This window comes from Talaromyces marneffei, chromosome 1, assembly GCF_009556855.1.
Source record: "Talaromyces marneffei chromosome 1, complete sequence".
Lineage (NCBI taxonomy): Eukaryota > Fungi > Ascomycota > Eurotiomycetes > Eurotiales > Trichocomaceae > Talaromyces > Talaromyces marneffei.
The window spans coordinates 2,919,151-2,938,094 of NC_072348.1; the positions used below are offsets into that span (position 1 = coordinate 2,919,151).

At 46.3% G+C, this 18,944-nt stretch overlaps 9 protein-coding genes across 9 annotated transcripts; 5 read left to right on the top strand and 4 right to left on the bottom strand.

Annotated features, from left to right (window-relative positions):
- Window positions 1-136: 136 nt before the first annotated feature.
- Window positions 137-2,567, bottom strand: EYB26_001099 (uncharacterized protein; the record flags this gene model as incomplete). Its single annotated transcript, XM_054260410.1, has 2 exons — window positions 137-2,470; window positions 2,523-2,567. The coding sequence occupies 2 exons, from the start codon at window positions 2,565-2,567 to the stop codon at window positions 137-139; spliced, it is 2,379 nt and encodes a 792-aa protein (XP_054116385.1).
- Window positions 2,568-2,994: 427 nt separating this feature from the next.
- On the bottom strand, window positions 2,995-3,387 carry EYB26_001100 (uncharacterized protein; the record flags this gene model as incomplete). Its single annotated transcript, XM_054260411.1, has 1 exon — window positions 2,995-3,387. One exon carries the CDS (start codon window positions 3,385-3,387, stop codon window positions 2,995-2,997), a length of 393 nt encoding a protein of 130 aa, XP_054116386.1.
- Window positions 3,388-3,992: 605 nt separating this feature from the next.
- On the bottom strand, window positions 3,993-5,716 carry EYB26_001101 (uncharacterized protein; the record flags this gene model as incomplete). The annotated part of the gene is made up of 7 exons (XM_054260412.1): window positions 3,993-4,160; window positions 4,222-4,407; window positions 4,461-4,674; window positions 4,728-4,894; window positions 4,951-5,254; window positions 5,313-5,394; window positions 5,491-5,716. 7 exons carry the CDS (start codon window positions 5,714-5,716, stop codon window positions 3,993-3,995), a joined length of 1,347 nt encoding a protein of 448 aa, XP_054116387.1.
- Window positions 5,717-6,513: 797 nt separating this feature from the next.
- Window positions 6,514-7,117, top strand: EYB26_001102 (uncharacterized protein; the record flags this gene model as incomplete). Its single annotated transcript, XM_054260413.1, has 3 exons — window positions 6,514-6,582; window positions 6,786-7,002; window positions 7,071-7,117. The coding sequence occupies 3 exons, from the start codon at window positions 6,514-6,516 to the stop codon at window positions 7,115-7,117; spliced, it is 333 nt and encodes a 110-aa protein (XP_054116388.1).
- A 1,543-nt stretch (window positions 7,118-8,660) lies between these two features.
- EYB26_001103 (uncharacterized protein) lies at window positions 8,661-11,699 on the top strand (the record flags this gene model as incomplete). Its single annotated transcript, XM_054260414.1, has 6 exons — window positions 8,661-8,751; window positions 8,882-8,936; window positions 9,004-10,036; window positions 10,096-10,218; window positions 10,269-10,300; window positions 10,622-11,699. The coding sequence occupies 6 exons, from the start codon at window positions 8,661-8,663 to the stop codon at window positions 11,697-11,699; spliced, it is 2,412 nt and encodes an 803-aa protein (XP_054116389.1).
- Window positions 11,700-13,296: 1,597 nt separating this feature from the next.
- On the top strand, window positions 13,297-14,293 carry EYB26_001104 (uncharacterized protein; the record flags this gene model as incomplete). Its single annotated transcript, XM_054260415.1, has 2 exons — window positions 13,297-13,558; window positions 13,629-14,293. 2 exons carry the CDS (start codon window positions 13,297-13,299, stop codon window positions 14,291-14,293), a joined length of 927 nt encoding a protein of 308 aa, XP_054116390.1.
- Window positions 14,294-15,353: 1,060 nt separating this feature from the next.
- Window positions 15,354-15,971, top strand: EYB26_001105 (uncharacterized protein; the record flags this gene model as incomplete). Its single annotated transcript, XM_054260416.1, has 1 exon — window positions 15,354-15,971. The coding sequence occupies one exon, from the start codon at window positions 15,354-15,356 to the stop codon at window positions 15,969-15,971; it is 618 nt and encodes a 205-aa protein (XP_054116391.1).
- A 645-nt stretch (window positions 15,972-16,616) lies between these two features.
- Window positions 16,617-17,480, top strand: EYB26_001106 (uncharacterized protein; the record flags this gene model as incomplete). Its single annotated transcript, XM_054260417.1, has 1 exon — window positions 16,617-17,480. One exon carries the CDS (start codon window positions 16,617-16,619, stop codon window positions 17,478-17,480), a length of 864 nt encoding a protein of 287 aa, XP_054116392.1.
- A 122-nt stretch (window positions 17,481-17,602) lies between these two features.
- On the bottom strand, window positions 17,603-18,747 carry EYB26_001107 (uncharacterized protein; the record flags this gene model as incomplete). The annotated part of the gene is made up of 4 exons (XM_054260418.1): window positions 17,603-17,864; window positions 17,924-18,268; window positions 18,336-18,475; window positions 18,547-18,747. 4 exons carry the CDS (start codon window positions 18,745-18,747, stop codon window positions 17,603-17,605), a joined length of 948 nt encoding a protein of 315 aa, XP_054116393.1.
- Between the last annotated feature and the right edge of the window lie 197 nt (window positions 18,748-18,944).

The following is an 18,944-nucleotide window of genomic DNA, read 5'->3' on the forward strand; positions in this document are numbered from 1 at the left end:
TCAGAAAAGATGCACAGAATAGAGCATATGTTTTACTGGTATGTAATCAATTGGCCCGCCAAACACCATATAAGTATAGCACAGACTAGTAACATACATGAGAAAACGCTTTTTGTATAACTATGTAAAGACGCAATTATTGCCCCCTCTTGGCCAACAAGTTCAATGCGCTTCCAGCAAGAATGAATCCACACTGATCCTTGCTGAGCGTATGCTTGACGGGAATAGTAAACGTCTCCCCAGTCTTGTGCTTTGTTACTTTGAGGCTGACCTCGCCCTGACCACCAGCCTTCAACAAATCGTACAATCCCACCGTATCGACTTGATCGCATGCACTGATGCGGTCGTAGTCTGCGCGATCGGCAAATGTAAGAGGGACAACACCTTGTTTCTTCAAGTTGGTTTCGTGGATACGAGCGAAGCTCTTAGCGACGATGATGCGTCCGCCGAGGTAGCGGGGTTGGAGAGCGGCGTGTTCACGGGCAGAGCCTTCTCCGTAGTTGTCTTCGGCAACAACGAGCCATTCACTGCCCTGCGACTTCCATTGCTCAGCGAGCTCAGGAATGGAGTGCTGCTTTCCAGCTTCGTCGTAGGCGACGTTGGTCTCTCCAGTTTCGGCGTTCACGGCTCCAATCAGAGTGTTGGCGGAGATATTGGGGAGATGGCCCTTGTATTTGAGCCAAGGTCCTGCGGCGGAAATGGTGTCTGTAGTACATTGACCCTTGACCTTGTAAAGGACCTTGAGACCTGATAGCTCGCGTTCCGGGAACGGAGCAAAGGGCTCCAGGATGGCCAATCGCTCCGAAGTAGGCGAAACAACCACTTCCACCGAAGGATCAGGTACAGCAGCACTAGGTTGGAAATCTGGGTTACCTTGCTCGAACCCGGCGCTAGGCAGACTAGAGCCAACAGGTGGCTGGAAACGGAATGAGCCACCGTCGGGTGTAGGAATAGAGTCGGTCATAGGGTTGAATGTAGTGCTTCCCGAATAGCTCATTGCAGTAACGATATCAGGTGATGCCAAAAAGTTCATGGTTCGTCGGTTTCCGTCGTTACGACCAGGGAAGTTACGGTTGTACGAAGTCAAGATGGCGTTGTCTTCGCCCTTTTGGACTCCATCTGTACGCTTCCATTGACCGATGCAAGGACCACATGCATTGGCCAAGACGGTGCCGCCGGCTGCAGAGAAGGTAGACAATGTCTGATCACGTTCGAGAGTAGCGCGAATCTGCTCGCTACCGGGTGTAACGAAAAAATCAGCCTTGGGTTTCAAACCAGCTGCGGAAGCCTGCTTGACCAAATCTTCGGCACGAGTCATATCCTCGTAAGAGCTGTTTGTGCAGCTTCCAATAAGTCCAGCGCCGAATGTCTCGGGCCATTTGTTCTCTTTGACTGTTTCGGCGAACTTGGAAAGAGGGACGGACAAATCGGGGGTAAAAGGTCCGTTGATATGGGGTTCAAGAGTGGACAAATCGATGGTAATCAACTGGTCATACTCAGCTTTGCTATCAGCTCTCAACAGACTCTGAGATCCAGCCGCGGCAATTTCTGCAGCGGCGGCGGCAACAGCAGCACGGTTGGTGGATTCAAGGTATGGAACGTGGTTGGGTGAGAAGGGGAAGAGAGATGTTGTAGCACCGACTTCAGCGCCCATGTTGCAGATAGTAGCCATGCCAGTACAGCTGAGAGTATCGACACCAGGGCCGTGATATTCAATAACGAAACCCGTGCCACCACGAACGGTAAGTTTACCGGCAAGATGCAAAATAATATCCTTGGGAGAAGTCCATCCGCTCAATTGACCTTCCAGTCTAACCCCAAGAATCTTAGGAGCCTTCAATTCCCAGGGTGCGTCGACCAAAGCATCCACGGCATCAGCACCACCAACACCAATAGCAATAGCACCCAAGCCTCCAGCATTGGGGGTATGACTATCAGTACCAAGCATCATCAAACCGGGAGCCGAGTAGTTTTCCAAAACATTCTGGTGAATAATACCAGCACCGGGTGGCCAAAACTCAATTCCGTAGCGCTTAGCAGCGGACTCTAAGAAATCAAAGACTTCCTTGTTACCCTGAATAGAGGCAGGTAAATCGGTCTCTGCACCTCGTTCTCCGACAATCATATGGTCACAATGGATACTGGCGGGGACAGCGGTGGACGGCAGACTGCAGGACATGAATTGCAACAGAGCCATTTGAGCGGAAGCGTCTTGCATGGCGACGCGATCCGGCTTGAGTTTGAGGTTCGCTTGGCCACGAATATCACGGCCATTGTTGGTATTGGAAAGTAGGGATTCCTCCACGTTGTCTAAGTGAGAATATAATATCTTCTCGGCGAGGGTGAGTGCGCGCTGAGAGCCGAGGACACGGCGCACTTCTTCGAGGTTGCGGAGGATCTTGGGGTATGGGGGCATGCGAGAGCTGGACGCAGCAGTTGCGAGAGTTCGTCGGGTATTAAAACATGACACCTATAAAAAAGATCAGTAGAAAATTCCAACGGTAATATAGTAATTGACTTACCCTGCGAGCGGCCACTGCCCGCTGCCAGACCAACTGCCTCACCATCGTGACTCACGGGGGCAATCCCAGACGGATTGCCTTTATTTGCAGCGGCAAAAGAGAAACAACTAATAATGCACAGACAAAAATATCCAAACGACAATGTCTGAACTATTTGATCTAACTTCTCCACGCGCGGAGAAGAGAGAAAGAAAGTCAAGATTTTACCCCAGCGAATCTACTGCTTCAATTTTTGATTGAATTTACATTATTTCTGATTGGCTGTCGGCACTGAAGAACGGCTCCGAAATCGGGTTCTTTGTGTAGAGGCTAGTACTATTTCAGACTAGTGTACTACGGTAAATATCTCTTTTGTTGATATCGGACCTCTGCTCTCCACCTTTGTGTCTCTTTGGACAACCACAACATCTCACTAACACAACGATATCATCTACCATTAGGATGATCTCCGCCCATCTCGCCGGCTCGCAGTTTACCAGTCCAGAAGACCCATCACCACCAATCCAGTAATCACCAGCATAGGCGAATACCCCCAGTGGTCCCACTCCCCGAACCCATGCATCTTGCACACCATCCCATCGACGATAGCAATCGCACCACACGCAATCATTGTCCCTCCCAAGGCCTTTCGAGATCCGAAATACAATGTGATCCATAGCATAATGCCCATGAAGATATCCCGAGCACCGTAGACGATCATGAGGTAGTCGACCAGTTGTTGGTCGCCGGGGACGCGTAAGTCCTCAAAGTGGAAGAAGCTCAGAGCATGGTCAGGGCGGACGAAGGAGTTGATTCCGAAGCCAATGAAAGTAGCGCCGAAGATAATGCCGACGAGGCTGAAGAAGACCGATTCGGAGAGACGCATTTTGTAAGAGTTCTGCTCTTGGTAGGTGTTTGTCCGTTTAGTTGGATAAGAGCAGGATGATGGTTTGTATTAGATCATGCTGGAAAGAAGGCCCTTTATATAACCAACGATCTGCAGTGTCGATTTGCAAGGGATATGCTCCGACCAAACCGAGAATTCTGGGCATGGAAGCCTAGCATATGATGTATATCCTGATTGGATGAGTTGTTCAGCTCTGGCGGTCGCTCGTATTTTCTTTTGACTTGATGACTCGGTATGCAGGAACTATTTAATTTAACCTCCCGCGAAGGATTCATTTATGCTCAGCACAACCATATTATGCTACTTACCTAGGTTACAGCAAGATATTGCTTGAAGGATTAATGAATCAAAGGATGAAGTGAGAATGAGTGTCACTGTTGACTGGAACTGGGCCCCAAGTGTTTATCAAATGTTATTGACCGGCCCAAAACCGTTCATCATCATCTGTCTGTCATTAAAAAAAATACTTAGGCGAAGTAACAAGCACGTAATTACCAACTGAAGCTATGAAATTAAATTCTCATAAAAGAATCATATCATACAATGTGCCTGCTTCCCCCCTTTCTTCTCGAAAAGTGAAAAACTTATTCTTCTCCCCGATCCTCTTTATCTTCATCCACAACAGCGGCTCGTAAATCGTACGCGAGCTCATAACATTCTGCTAGAAGCGAATTTACGCTGCCCTGGCCTTCGGGGATGTCGTTTCCTATGTAAAATTTCCCATCGATACGCATGTTGTCGATTGAGTTCAGCTTTATATCACACAAGGTTAGTGCGGGTTTTAAGTATGTGGTGGAGGAGAGAGTGAGGTACCTTCATGCTATATGGATAAAGTTCACGTGAATTCGAGACGCCGCCTGAGTCCTTAACTTCGAGTAGACATCGGCGTAGTGTCTGTAGTTGATTATAAATCGGAAGGAGGGCCTCGGAGACTGGTTCCGAAGCGATGAGGAGGGCATAGATGTATGCATAGCTGCGGCGGATGAGGTAGAGTAATGTCTGTCATTCCTATTAGTCAATGATTCTAGTAACCAGAGGGAACGGTAACATACTCGTTGAGCATGCAGATCAGCAGGCTGATTGGTAGCATCCAGAAAATTTCCGTTCACACGAGCCTCGTCGATACGATCAAGCTTGCGCTGGAAGTGAAAGAGGTCTGTTTCTCGGAGGGACCATGCCTGTGTCATTGAGAGTCGCTCTAGCTGGTTCTTGATTTCGAGGAGTCGGGCATATTGTTCTTGAAAGCATTCGTCTATACGACCTTTTCTGTAGGAATCTTAGCTTTTGCCTTGAAAGAGTAGCTGGTTGGATCTGTATACCGCTCAAGGACAATCTCTGTCCACCTCCAGCACCGTTCATAGAGAGATTTGACTGCTTCCTGTCCGCCTAGAATCTGACCGTCTGATCCGACAAAGTTGCCATCCTTCATATTATTCTGAATCTCCTTCAATCGTTCTTGCAATTCAGATACCTCAGACGACGAAAACTACCACCATCATGTAAGTCAATTGCTTCCGAAATGTTGGAACAGACGGTATATACCTTTGAACGAGTATTCGCCGCGGACGTAGACCGCAAAATCGAAACCAACGTCTCATGAAACTTTACAAGCTCGGGCGAAAGAGGCTCAAGGCCCTTGCGCAATCTATCAAAAACTATTTGGCATTCTTCTAGTCGATTTTCAAGAAGCGTCAGAAGATGTGGGGAATGCGTATTTTTTCCACGGTCGAGAGTTTCGCGCATGGTGTTGAGGGTCTGGGATATTGATTCAAGATCTTTGGCGCTATAGAATCCTGCTTCTTCGAGATGGTCGAGTAAGCGTTGCACTGTGGTTGCAAGGGAGTATCTATGCCAATAGATTAGCCCAAAGTTTCAATGTTCCTTGTGAATTGTGTCGAACGTACGTCGCGGGAGCCTCATTGTTGCGGCCAACTGTGAGAAAGAGGAGGGAGATGAGTTGGAAGCAATCGTCGAGCACATAATCAACTATACCAAAAATCCACAGTTATGTTAGCTTCCGAGATATCCCAGTAAAACGTCTAAAATCAAAATCAAACGCAAGGCCCACTCAGTGTTGCTAACGTCGGGTATGAGGCATGCGGCGGTCACGTTCCTGCGATTTCCGCACGGCATTCAAGGTCTCGACCTGACCGATCACTTCTTCGTATAGCGGGAGGACATCCCGAGATTTAATATAAGACGATTTATCTTGTTTCAATAATAGCAGTGCGTCTCGAGTGCGGAGGAGTCGGTCGAGGATTGGCTGTTCTCGTGGATCGAGGGGGACCAGTACAGCCGGGGAATCCATGACAAGGGTGGGAGTGGTACCGCTGTTTGAGGACTAGAGCATCCGTGTTTGGTTTCCTGTGAGTAGCGTTCAAGAAACAAAGTATGCGGTTGTCGGTAGAGTATCGAGTTATTGGAATTGTACGTAGAATAGGCGATGGGAATGGTTCGTGGTCTCGATGGGAGGAGAATAGATAGATTGGGCAAGGTGGGGGTGATAGATCCGACTGATACCAAGACGCCGGATGTGGAGAAGCTCACTCCATGAACTTCTTTTTACTTCAGTGTTATAGTCTATCACTTGAGATTTGCAGTCTGAACCATTGATTTTATAGTGAAGTATCCCATTGTCTTCGAATAATGATGTGCTGCAGCTGTTGGAACTCTATCTCCAGAGAGTCGGGTGGTTAACTACCCATGAGCGTTGCCCGTACTCAACAGTAACGATGACCGCATCGACCAAACTGGTCTCTATTAGTATACATTGGTAAATGCTAAACAGCGAATCAACTTCTCTTTTTACAGGATAAGGATTTGACTGGAAGAAGTTTGTATGTTTTGCAGAAAGCAGTGTCATAGTGCGACTAATTAAGACTAGCGCGGGGTTCTCTGCTGAGTCATCCAAATTGTCACTCTAGCCTCATCCAGCCTAGCGCAGCAGAAGCGAGGGCTTTTGCGCGGCACACACTTGGCGAGTTACGATCTCCGGCTAGCATCAAAGTCTCCGTTCGCTACTTCTTCTCTTCTTCTTCCGTGTCAATCCAGTCCACGGCAACCCCTCGAGATAACATCACCCTTTCTCGTCCACAACCGACCACCATGTCTACCGCCGAGCTCGCTGTTTCCTACGCGGCCTTGATCCTCGCCGACGACGGCGTCGAGATCACCGTATGTTCCTACCCAGATCCTGAAGTTTGACGTAGAAAGAGGCGGACGATATCTTGTGCGCGGAATTAGTGTACAAGTTATGAGCTACAATTATGCGCACAAGAAGAAAAATCAGAAAAGAAATGCATCGAGAAGAGAAAAAAAAGATGGGAAATTTTGGCGATTTCTTGAATATAGACTAATCTGGATATTTTTCGACACAGGCCGACAAGCTCAACACTCTCATCAAGACCGCCAACGTCCCTGAAGTTGAGCCTATCTGGGCCCAGCTCTTCGCTCGCGCTCTCGAGGGCAAGGATATCAAGGACCTCTTGACCAACGTCGGTTCCGGCGGCGGTGCTGCCGCTGCCCCCGCTGCTGGTGGTGCTGCTGCCGCCGGTGGTGAGGCCGCTGCTGAGAAGGAGGAGGAGAAGGAAGAGGGTGCGTGGTTTATTCTTAATTCCTGATATTCTAAGAAAATAGCAACATCTAACATTACTTGTTTACAGAGAAGGAAGAGTCCGACGAGGACATGGGATTCGGTCTTTTCGACTAAGCGGTTTTCTCAACTGTTTCACGCCATTGATTCGATTCCCCCATTTTTACCTCTCCTGTCCACTCTACAACCACGCAAATCCTCACATCTTCTCACATCCTCCTCTCGTCCTATGTACTCGATAAATCCGTTGTTAATGAAATATGGATGATGGATATTTTATGTTCGGGGCAGAAGGAAAAAAAATTATTTCAAATCAATTCGGAATGGGGGTTTCTTTCTACACGACAGCATGATGCCTTCTGGTCCTATGAATTGCATGATGGCGCATAAAAAGAATTTCTTGTTTTTCTTTTGAGAAAGATTTTTTTTATGCAATTCCCTGTGTTTTCCCAATGCTTTGCTAGTTGTCACATGGTGGTCATATTTACAGTGGTAATGGCAAAGGTTGGAATTCCACAAATGAAAGAACAAAAAAATTCTGCAAATATTGCTTGCTGTTCATGACTACGTATGAGTCGAACGCTTAAATGGGGACTTATATCGTAGATAATGAATGTACCGATGACGTCCCTATATCACGCCACCTCGAGTTTTCTCAACTAGAAAGTAACAAAACACATCGAGATAGACGTGGATTCATCGAGGTTAGTCTGAAGATGTAGCAGACGACAGAGATTCACATTGGCCGTTGTTGCTCTTGCAATTGCCCATAAAATGCTCTCTGTGGAGGGTCTAGTATCTTAAACCAGATAGCAGATATTGCACTAGTATAAGACAAACTTGATGGAATTATCATTTTAGAGCTTTGGTCAATCAATCCCTGAGCAGGTCCTACATGGGTTATTAGGGTTATTTCAGCCTGTTCGAGATACATCTTCTTCCCTAGCCCTAACCCCTGTGATTCGGATAGTGCATTCGATATGCACGTGACTTCGGATATTGTCGAGCAGTCGATCCGAGACTCAGAAGAAACAGCGGAGAGAAAGAGAGAGAGATGGCTATGTACTCTGTAGTACAGATGCCGTTGAAAAGTATCTGGTTTCATTGTCTCTATGGTTACTACCAGACATTCGAACCATCTTCCATGCGTCCAATTCTGATCTAGTACTCAGTTCCACGCCGATAGAAAGACCCCAACATTGACGTTGGCAGTATATAACAACACGGAATAACTGCTTCATATTGCCACCGATTGGATCATGGGGTTCTCTCCTCGCTTCATTGAGTATAGTTGAAAGGTTGCCACGAGGCGTCTGGAATCTGACTGGTGCAGAAGCCACCGTACCAGTTGGTGGAGGCACGACTAGTCAGGATGGGGACGTGGAGAACCCCCCTGAACCGTTAACAGTTAACACTGACACTGGGACATTGTCCAAGCACCCATGACCATTGACCATGAAGGTGGTAGCCCGTAGGCGTAGTCAGGGCTTCTCCGCACCAGACAAATGGTTTCTAGAAACTATAGTGCGGGGGTCTGGGGAGCCCCAGAATTTCCTGTTCTCCCCGTTTCTCTCTCTTACAGCGCTCTTCTGCATGTATGATTCTATCAAGAACATTGCTTTTTTGAACAAGTTTACGCCAAGGCATACACCTTGACAATATGAGAAATCACGACCCAGTGTCTCGGAAGTGCGAAAAATGTACTCGGGTTTTCTCCAAGGTTGAGCATTTGAGACGCCACCAACGTTCCCGTAAGTCTGGATCACCCTTGTCAGTGTCAGTATCGAAGCAGGAGACAGATAGAGAAGAAAGTGGATAGAAGACCAAGAGGAAAGGCCAGGAAAAAGAATGTTATAAATCTCTAACAGATTCTCGTTGCAGATACGGGTGAACGGCCACACAAATGTAAAACTTGTGGTCGCGCATATGCACGAAGGTGACTTGATCATCGACCCAGACGATGACTCCGGTCTTTAGACTCGATACTGATGTTTCTTGAGCAGTGATGTATTGACGCGCCACGTGCGAAATCACCACCCTTCTGCGGAACCATTCACAACAAAAACAAGCAAACAAATTTCGGCCAAAGAAAATGATGGACTCACGCCTCAAATCGAGGGCGGCAATGAATCGCAAGACCAAGAAACGACCTCACCCACGTCACTGGATGGTAGGACGCAAGCAAGACATGACTTCCCTCAACAGCTGAATCCAAGTTTGACGGAAGGATCTACAGCGAGCCCTCACAATCCCGCGTTTGAGAGTGATCTGCCGCCAAATCTCAACTTCTCGTGGACCGCTCGGCCATTCGAAGCTCTACCTTTAGATGTAGGCGATCAAATATCTCCTTCTGCTCGCCCTCCGAGCAACGGATTTGACAGCGCCATTGATGCATCTCTGGGTTTCGATTCCCTAGTCGGGCCGCCATTCGACTTTTCAAACACTGCAGAGGCGTGTAACACAGCGATATTAGAAGACCTGTTTTTAGAGATTTTGTCATCCGGACATCCATCCCGTCCGTCTGGTCGTAAACGAAGCATTTCGTACGGACAGCTCGAGCAGGTACGACGTTTGTGGCCGACAAGACGCCGCTCCCAGGCCCCAACTGATCCCGGTGTCATTTGGGACGATATCATTCTTCACGACGAAGACAATCTTTTTTCTTCGAGGTCGCTTGACACCCCATCTGAACCCTCCGATCCCTCCGACCCGACCCCCCTCAATTCGACCTGGGGTTTAACGAAGGGGTGTCGTAACCGGTTGCTGAACGATTGCGTTAATAACTACGTGTCCAACCCACTAAATCCATCTCTGATCAATGGGTTTAGGCAATCGGTAGACCTGCCGGAGGTAGACATTCTAGACCTCTGTTTGGACTTGTATTTTTACAATTTGCACCCGCTGCTACCCTTTGTTCACGCACCCACCTTTAATGCTTCGAAGACTCCTACTATCTTGCTTTTCCCCATGTGTTTGCTGGGATTCATGATGTTCAACCGACCGGCTGCCCAGGTGGTGCTTAACAGGTATCTTCTGGTATGTATAAGCCCTCATCAGAACGATGCGCTTGTGCTAATCCAATTCCGCTGGAATAGGGAGCAATGAGTCAATGCAGAGCAAAAGCTGTGTCATATCGTTTACGTCAATGCGTTGCACCAGATTTGTTCCTAGTACTGGCTGCCGGCTGCTTGCTACTTTTTGTCGCTTCATCAGTTGCCGTGAGTTGTAAAAACTTCGGATCATTACGCACATTCTGACATTTACTTAGGAGGTTGCTTTCGAGGAGCAGCGACATAAGTTGTATGAAGAGATTATCTTGGTTAGGATCTCCCTTTTCTCCCTCTTTCGCGCAACCTGGTTAATCGACCATAGCTCGCTCGTCACCAAAAACTTTTTTATTCACGAAGATACCATCCATCAATCTTGCAGTCCTTAAGTGACGACAGTCAATCATGGAAAGCTTGGAATCGTATACAATCTGCTGAACGGCAAGTACCCTCAAATACCCCCGTCTCTTTTGCTCAGATCCCAATCGCTAAAAAGTCTTCGTCTACGTGCAATGATTTTTCTATATTATGCTCCGTTGAGTATTTTTTGAGTGTTAAGCTGACTGCAGATTAGATTGATTGCAACTTTAGTACTGTCAGACTCATATTCATCACATATGCTGGGTGTCACACCAGTTCTAGACCCGGAGATTATCCATATGCCATTTTTGAGCGGCGACGCATTGTTCGAAGCTCGCGCGGCCGAGAAGTGGAAGCAAAAACTCGCTGGTCGTGATCCGTGGGATCCCTCGCATGCGTTGAGTCTAGATGTTCGTTCCCCAAGCATAGAAACCAGTTCATTTGGTGTTATTATAGCTCTAGCCAAAGTTTGGCTGCGCATCTCAACCCGTTCCCGGCTTCTCAGGGGGTCTCGTAATGCGGACACACCGGAGTCCTCATCGATTACACTGGTGGATATTGCCGCTCATGATGAGGGAGCCAGGTTCGCGATTCACGAATTGCTGTTGGCATACGACATATTCCGTCCCGAGCTTCAACACGGGAATACCAACAGCGTCGTCATGTGGAATTTACTAGGTCTTTGCGTGACTTGCAACTTATATACCATTGAGCTTGCAGCAGGCCGACATGGTCCTGCGGTAGCTCAAGATGCTTTGGAAGCAGTCACTAGTTGGGCACAAACCGCAACGGCTCGACGCGCTTGTCTGCATGCCGCACAGATATTCATTATTCTTCACAATCAAAGACGTTCCGATGGTATCATGCTCCATTCTGAAATGGCACTGTTCACTGCAGCCCTAGTGATGGGTTTCTATGCGTTGGTCGCCCCCAATGCTACTGCTGCATCTAATACGAATGAGAGCTCTTCGTCTTTACCGGTTGTTGACTTGCTTGAAGAAATTGATTGGACTCAGATAGGGAGTGAAGGGCTGGGTCTTCATACTGGACCGACGCCACTCCCGGCACCTACTAATCCAGCTGTCCAGTTTATTCGTAATGGAGGCCCGATTTCTTTCGCAGGAGTGCAGTATGCTGATTCGTATGGCATGGCACGGCGGATATTCATGTATTATGGTGCACAACTATCGGAAGTTGGACGCTGGAACATCGAGGAGTATTGTCATGTACTAAAAATCATTGGGGATACCACAATTCCGGCGCCTTTCCCACAAGATCAGACAGTTCATTGACTGCAACCACCTATTTGCGGGCAAGTGCAGATACGACCGGCCTCATGACGATCTGAAGAAGCGACGATAGCATCGTGGAGTGATATTAAGGAAACATCACACCGTTATCTGACCTGACTTTTTCTCCGTCTTGTATACATCCATGGATATCAAGATCGACGCGCGACTGTGGAGTCGATAGGTCTCAGCGAGTCGTTCAGGAGAACTATACCACATGGTTTAAACAATCATAAATGACCAAGCTCACCTATCAGGTCTCTAGTTGCTTTCGAGATTCCAGAACACAAATTGGTAGTCGAATTATCTGTATAAGAACTGGGATCATTGTTGGCCTCCTCCACCCCACAAATCAATGCCGTCTAGGAAATAGCGCCACTCTAATCGAAGGTAAGTTCCAAAACCATAACAGGAATACAACGCAATAAACTAACGTGTATAAATTCAGAGGGGATAATCGAGCTACCCTCTCTTTCAACGAGAACACAAACCTCTGTACGGCTGGAAGGACTATCCAGACCTGACAACGGAGCGTAAATTTCTAGGAAAGAGGGTTTCCATTTGAAGAGCCAAACATTGCAAACTGCTTCAGATTTCTTTTCGTTAAACCGTTATTTGATTTTAATGCGATAATGAAATGTAAATACGAAATAAAATTGAAGTAAGACAAGTCGTGACTTATTGAAGATAATCTATCTAGGCTTTAAAGGAGATTATGTCGAGTTAGAGAGAACGTCCATGGTTGAAATCAGTCAGCTTTTCCCCCACCTATCGTAGACTCTCCCACATAGCACTTAGTCTGTCCTTGCCTTGTTTTTGCCATTGAACGTCACCTGATTGGGTGACATCGTAATATTCAGACTGTGATATTATTTAATAGGTAACTGATAAAAGGCTAAGCATACATTAGATACTTTGAACCCGTAAGGGATATGCCTGGGAAGGATTTGAAATTTTCAGCCCTCAATTAAATCATCATCAAAAAAGCTCTGATTAACGCTTTCCAATTCGTACAGAGAGGTTTTCTTATGTACTGAAATCCAATCCATTGGATTAGGAGCTGTGCTTCATCGTCTGCACTCCTTTGACCATTTCTTACCTGAGGTCATGTGACGTTCAGAAACCCTAACAGCACCCCTCGAAGAAATTTTTATCAAAGCCATCATGGGCCCGACTCATGTACTTACGGATATTGTACATGTTAAGGTGTTAAAAATCTGATCATATTGATATATGCTTTAAAGTTTTGACTGAATCAGGGGTTAAAGAGATGCATCGTTGTTACTAATATCCAGAACACTTTGCAAAAGTTGGGGTAAAGGAGTGGTGGGGTGCAGCTTGGTTTTCCAGCATCCTCAACTACCTCACCCCACAGACTGCCCCAAAAGAACTTCACGTTTTTCATATATAGAAGGGTATGGTAGTTACTTTGATGAAGTCGATCTAAATAACTTTACCCCGAACAGTTGGTATGTTGTGACAACCAGCTCATCTATCTCCTGGAGATCTCTAGCTATAACACCATTTCGACCTATTTGTCATTCACCGTTCTGCTTCATTCTCTGGCATCAAAACTTCCTTCTTTATATATAACTAAAAAATGTCGTTAAAAACTATTGGCATCATTGGCCCAGCCGGTTTCGGAGGCTCATACCTCGCTGTTGAACTCATCCGTCGGGGTCATTCCGTGATTGGATTCTCACGGAGGCCCGAATCCTTCGGCACCCATCCGAACTACACACCTAAACCACTAGATGTCGAAAATGATAGCATTCACGAGCTTATAAAGGCCTTTTCTGGACTTGAAGTTCTTGTCAGTCAATACGGTCCCCATACACAAGGAGCCGATGCTTTGCAGTATAGTATGGTTGGGCTCTATTGGTGATTGATGTACGACTATTCAACTAGTATCGCTGACTCCATCTATCGCAGTGCCATATGTAGAAACAGTCAGAAGGCTCATCATAGCTGTCAAGGAGGCAAAGGTCAAATACTTCGTGTTTGTTGGGGGTGCTGGCAGCCTCCACGTGCCGGGTTCTCTCGACTGTCTCACCGACTATCCAGGATTTTTCCTTGCCTATCGACGACAGTTAGCAGACAGTGATGCACATGTACATTATATGGAAGAGCGACTCGGGCCAATGGGTGAAGCTTTGCGGTCTTACAGGAATGCGCGACTGGCTGTAAAGGCTGGAAAAGCGACTGCCGCCGAGCTTCAAACCATCCAGACCTACGAGGACGCCGTTCGATTGAACGATAGAGCCACTTCCTTTATTAAAGCTGGTCGAGCAAGTTTGCTTTTCTTTGAAGGCAATACTTCTTTCCCCTGGACTTTTGTCTCGCCGAGTCCGTTGTATCGACCTGGAAAGAGGACAGGAAAGTACGAAATCACAATCGACTACGTTCCCTTAAAAGGCACTCCCAGCGAGGAGGCGATCTTGGACGGGCGACTAACCGGTATTTCTGTGTCGGATCTGTCTATTGCCATTGCGGACGAGATTGAGAACCAAAACCTCAAATATAAGCATTGGACTGCGATTGGCGACTTGTCGGATGACAATGCTTATCCAAGCTACATCACCGCAGCAGATATTTAGAAAATGTAGGCTGTACTGATTTCATTGAAATACCAGTATACATCTCTAAAAACATAGTTTAATCAAGACAGTAGCTGTTATAAACGATTCTACCTAGGCATGAAGAAGCACTACTCGAATCGATCGAGTCTTTCGGTCCAGACCTGCGGTCAGATTGAACCCCAGCACGCTTCGGTCACTAAATCTTGCATTGGTTGAGAAATTGAGGATACCGCGGATAGAGAACAGTCAGTGTGAGTCTTTGATGCAATTTCATATCAAATCTTGATGTCCTCGGCGAACAAGCGCTTATGGGCCACTTCGAGGGAGCGCGAGTTTTAGTCCGACATGTTGAAGAATTTGTTGTGCATAAAATCGTTCTTGATAGAAACCAGGCTTTTCAAATTCTTACTTCTAAGCAGAACCTAACCAACCTCGCTTGAGTATTTTGCCTGGAAATATAACTCTACTGTTCCCAAGTATCTCCATCTATTGATCTTCTCTATGAATGCGGAAGTAACCTCCACCCACCACCCACATAGAAACTTGGAAGTCATCTCCCCCACTCTCTTTTGTAAATTTGCAGGTACAGTTACACATTTAGTTTCTTTATTAATGGTTTATAGCCATGAGGGAGGAAATAAGATAATTCTAGTCATCGAGAATAATCGGGAACGCCATGCCTCCACGAGTATTAGGGTTTATTGGACTAGGGGTCATGGGATACCCCATGGCTTTAAATGTGCTAAAGAAACTTGAGGATGGAACCAAGCTACAAGTCTACGATGTATCTCCGGATGTGTTGACGAGGATATAACAAGAAGAGCCCGAGAAAGTTTCTGTGTGTACCAACTCGCAAGAGGTCACAAAAAAGTCAGTATGCATGACCCATTTTGGAATGCAAAGTCGCACCTATTGATTAGAATCTCAGGATATTATATTCACTATTGTTCCGGAGGGGCGGAATGTACGCGCAGTCTACCTGGGCGAAGCAAACGGGGCTTTGACTGCAAACATTGACAACAAAATATTCATTGACTGCTCAACGATAGACACTGCAACCTCGATTGCCGTCCATGATATGGTGCGAGCCAAATCCTCAACTGCATCATTTTATGATGCCCCCGTCTCCGGAGGATCTCTAGGCGCAGTCGCCGGAACATTGACTTTTATGCTTGGTTGTGCAGAGGACGACCCAAATTTCCCTTTGTTAAACGATCTGCTAGGTGCGATGGGCAAGTCTATTTTTGCGTGCGGAGGCTTTTCTCTGGGATTGACTGCCAAGTTATGCAATAACTATTGCTCTGGACTTATTGCCGTTGCCACGGCTGAAGCAATGAATATCGGAATTAGATCTGGAATGGACCCAACTCTCTTGTCAAAAATATTTTCCACAAGCACCGCTCAAAGCACCATAAATGACAAATGGAACCCGGTCCCAGGGGTCTGCCCCAGTGCTCCCACCAACAAAGATTACCAAGGGGGGTTTAAAGTGCAATTGATGAGGAAGGACTTTCAATTGGCTGTTGATACAGCAAAGCGAGTTGATGCACGGCTCTTTCTAGCAGCCGCGGGGCTAGACATCTATCAGAAGGCTAGCGAGCACGACAAATGTCGAGACCGAGATTCGAGAGTTGTCTTCCGATACATTGGGGGTAATGAGAATTGGAAAGAGCAGTTGAAATCAAGGAAAACTTGAACTTGTTCCTAGTATATCCAATTCCTATTTAAATTTTTTTTATAGAAATAAGTTGATTGTCATCGATGGAGGGTTTGTCTTGAAAGCAAACTGCCAGTACTGAGTCATGTATCATACAGAGTCCGTTGCCTGCATCAAACCATGGTGTTGCTCCATATTCTTAACTATAAGCCTGAGAATAACTCGGTGGACACTAAGATGCAATTTTTGGGAATACTCGATACTAATTTCTCTTCCACCAATTCATGTCATGATCCATAACCACCTCGACTTTTGTCTCCAACTGCTCTAATCCCTAGGGCATCCAATAAGTGCAGAGCTACAATGTCAAGAGGTACTGTATCTATCCTTCGTAAAGTCTAATTGGTGTTCGAAATATGCTATTTCAAGACTGCGTATGACATAACCTGATAATGGTAGACCTCGCTAGATGAAAGTTCACCACTTATTCATATACCTCCTTTCAAGATCATGCCATGGTGGAATTTCATATCATTCATTCATCCATGTGGGGTGTCCCAGCTATTGGCAGTATTAACGTGTCATTTTGTTTATAAACCTTTTCAAATGTACCTGAGGATGTAAGAAGAAGAAGTCGTTTTAATAATCTTTAAACCTTGCATAAACACGCGCGCAGTGCCCACAATGGCTTCTTCTGGTAACTCGGTCTCTCGCATTCTTACTCACCCCAACGGGCAAACCACACACGTTGTAGTGGATGATTACACCGATCCGTGGACAAAGCCCGAAACGATTCTTTTACAAGGAGGCTTTGCTCGACATTCTACGGTTTGGTATCATTGGGTGCCGTTGCTAGCCGGAAAATACCGGGTCATCAGACGTGACACCCGAGGACATGGAAAATCGTCCACTCCAAAGCCTGATGAACAGTACGAATATACACTTGACACAATACTGGGGGAAATAGTGGACACATTGGATCAACTCGGTGTGGAAAAGGTACATTTACTCGGAGAAAGCACTTCTGGGATGCTCGGCGAAGCATTTGCTGTGAAATACTCAGAGCGACTGCATACTTTAACAATCTGCTCCAGTCCGCCTTACCTCCCTCCCGCAGCATTGGAGCTCTTCGCCTTCGACCATCCAAGTTGGCCGGAAGCCTGTCGCAAACTCGGATCGCGAGGCTGGGGCGAACATTTGGCTCGTGTACCAGGAACACTGGCCGCCTCAGGCTCGGCTTACGAGGAGTGGTGGTTATCCCAGATCGCTGTCAACTCCGGTGAGGGCCTGGCAGGATATGCCAATTTTCTGTCCTCTTTGGATATACGACCAATATTATCTCAGATATCGGTCCCGGTATTGATTCTTGCTCCAGCAAATAGCGCAGCAACTCGTTTAGAAGACCAGCTTGCGATCGCGAGGGAGATACCACGGTCAAAATTAGTAATAATCCATGGGCGTGGGCATGAAATATATTCCGATTGCGCAGAAGACTGCACCAATGCCCTCTTGAAGTTTTTGTCTGAGTTTCACCGGGGACTAGACTAGGTACTCTTTACTTATTGGATATGATATTGGTGTTCAAACTAGCATCAGGATTTCAAAGTAAAGTAAAATTCTATCAATTAACTGATGTAAGCATCTCTCTGTCACTCTCGCTTCAAATTGTATCAAAATGGCTTCTCGAGGTCCAAAGACGCATTCATATCTTGAATAAATTTGTCATCTAGTAATGACATCAGAACAGAGTCCGTTTTCGCCTTCATCCATTCATAGTCATGAGCTAAAGCAATATGAAACCTGAGCTCCTTTTCCATAATTCGTACTCGAGACAAAGTGTCCTTCGCTGCGGGAATATTTGTGTGTAGACAAAACATTTTCCCATCTGGCATTAGAAACTGTCCAAAGTCCTTTTTTCCATCCAATATATCCCTAATTTCAGGCAGGTCAGCAGTTTCCATCATGAAATGACTGGTATGAATCAAACTCACCGTGAGTGACAACAATCAGAAGCTAGCATCACCCATTCTCCGTTTTCGAGTCTTGCACAAGCACATAAATTACCCGGCATATGCCCTGGAGCTTGGATTATCCAGAAACTGCCATCCCCAAAAAAATCCATTGCTCTCTCAAAGGCTCCAAATTTCACCCATGGCCCCTTGAGAGTTTCCCAACATTCTGTAGCCTTTTCCGGATCGAAGAACCTCCCATCCCAAATGGAGGACGGATCTTGAAAGTGGCCCGGGGCACAATGTTCTAATGTACCGGGGCCGAAGAAAGAGGTAGCGTTTGGAAATATGTCTCGAGTAGGCCAACAGTGGTCAAAATGGGCATGACTATTGATATCATCTCAAATCAATACAAAATCAACGTGTCACAAAGTAATGAAACGGAATGACTAACCTGAGCACGATGGTTTTGACATCTTGAGCCTTTAATCCTATACGTCGCTGTATTTGCTCAGCAAGACTTTCATGCGGCCCAACAATGCGCTCTGTTACCCATGGGCCGTTGGCAATAATAGGAGGATACTTTTCGTTGTCCTAATAATTTCAGTTTGAGTAGGTGAGATGAAATCGCTACTTGTTGAGTAATATACGCAGAGTATACTTACTGGAGCCATTCCCAAATCCCAGAGAAGATGCCGTCCTGTTTTCTCGTGACGCACAAAGAAAGCCCAATTATACATTCGGAACCGAATCTGTCCAGCTCCAGCATGGAGCTTGTGATATTCTGCCTCCATACTTCCTGCATTCAAGAGATCGACTTGAACGAACGAGTTAGTGGGCGGTAGCTGAAGATTAAATTGTGCCATGGTTGATTCGGTGATATTTACAGATCTATTCTCTCCCTGGAGAGAGGCTTAAGAATTGATAATGAATGAAATGTTCTACAAGCCATTAGAGGCACAATTTCTCGGCTCATTATGTGGGGGATTGAGGGGGATTGCTGAAATCCACATCAACCAGATGGAATCTTAAGGCGAATATTATCATTGTAGATTGGGAAAAT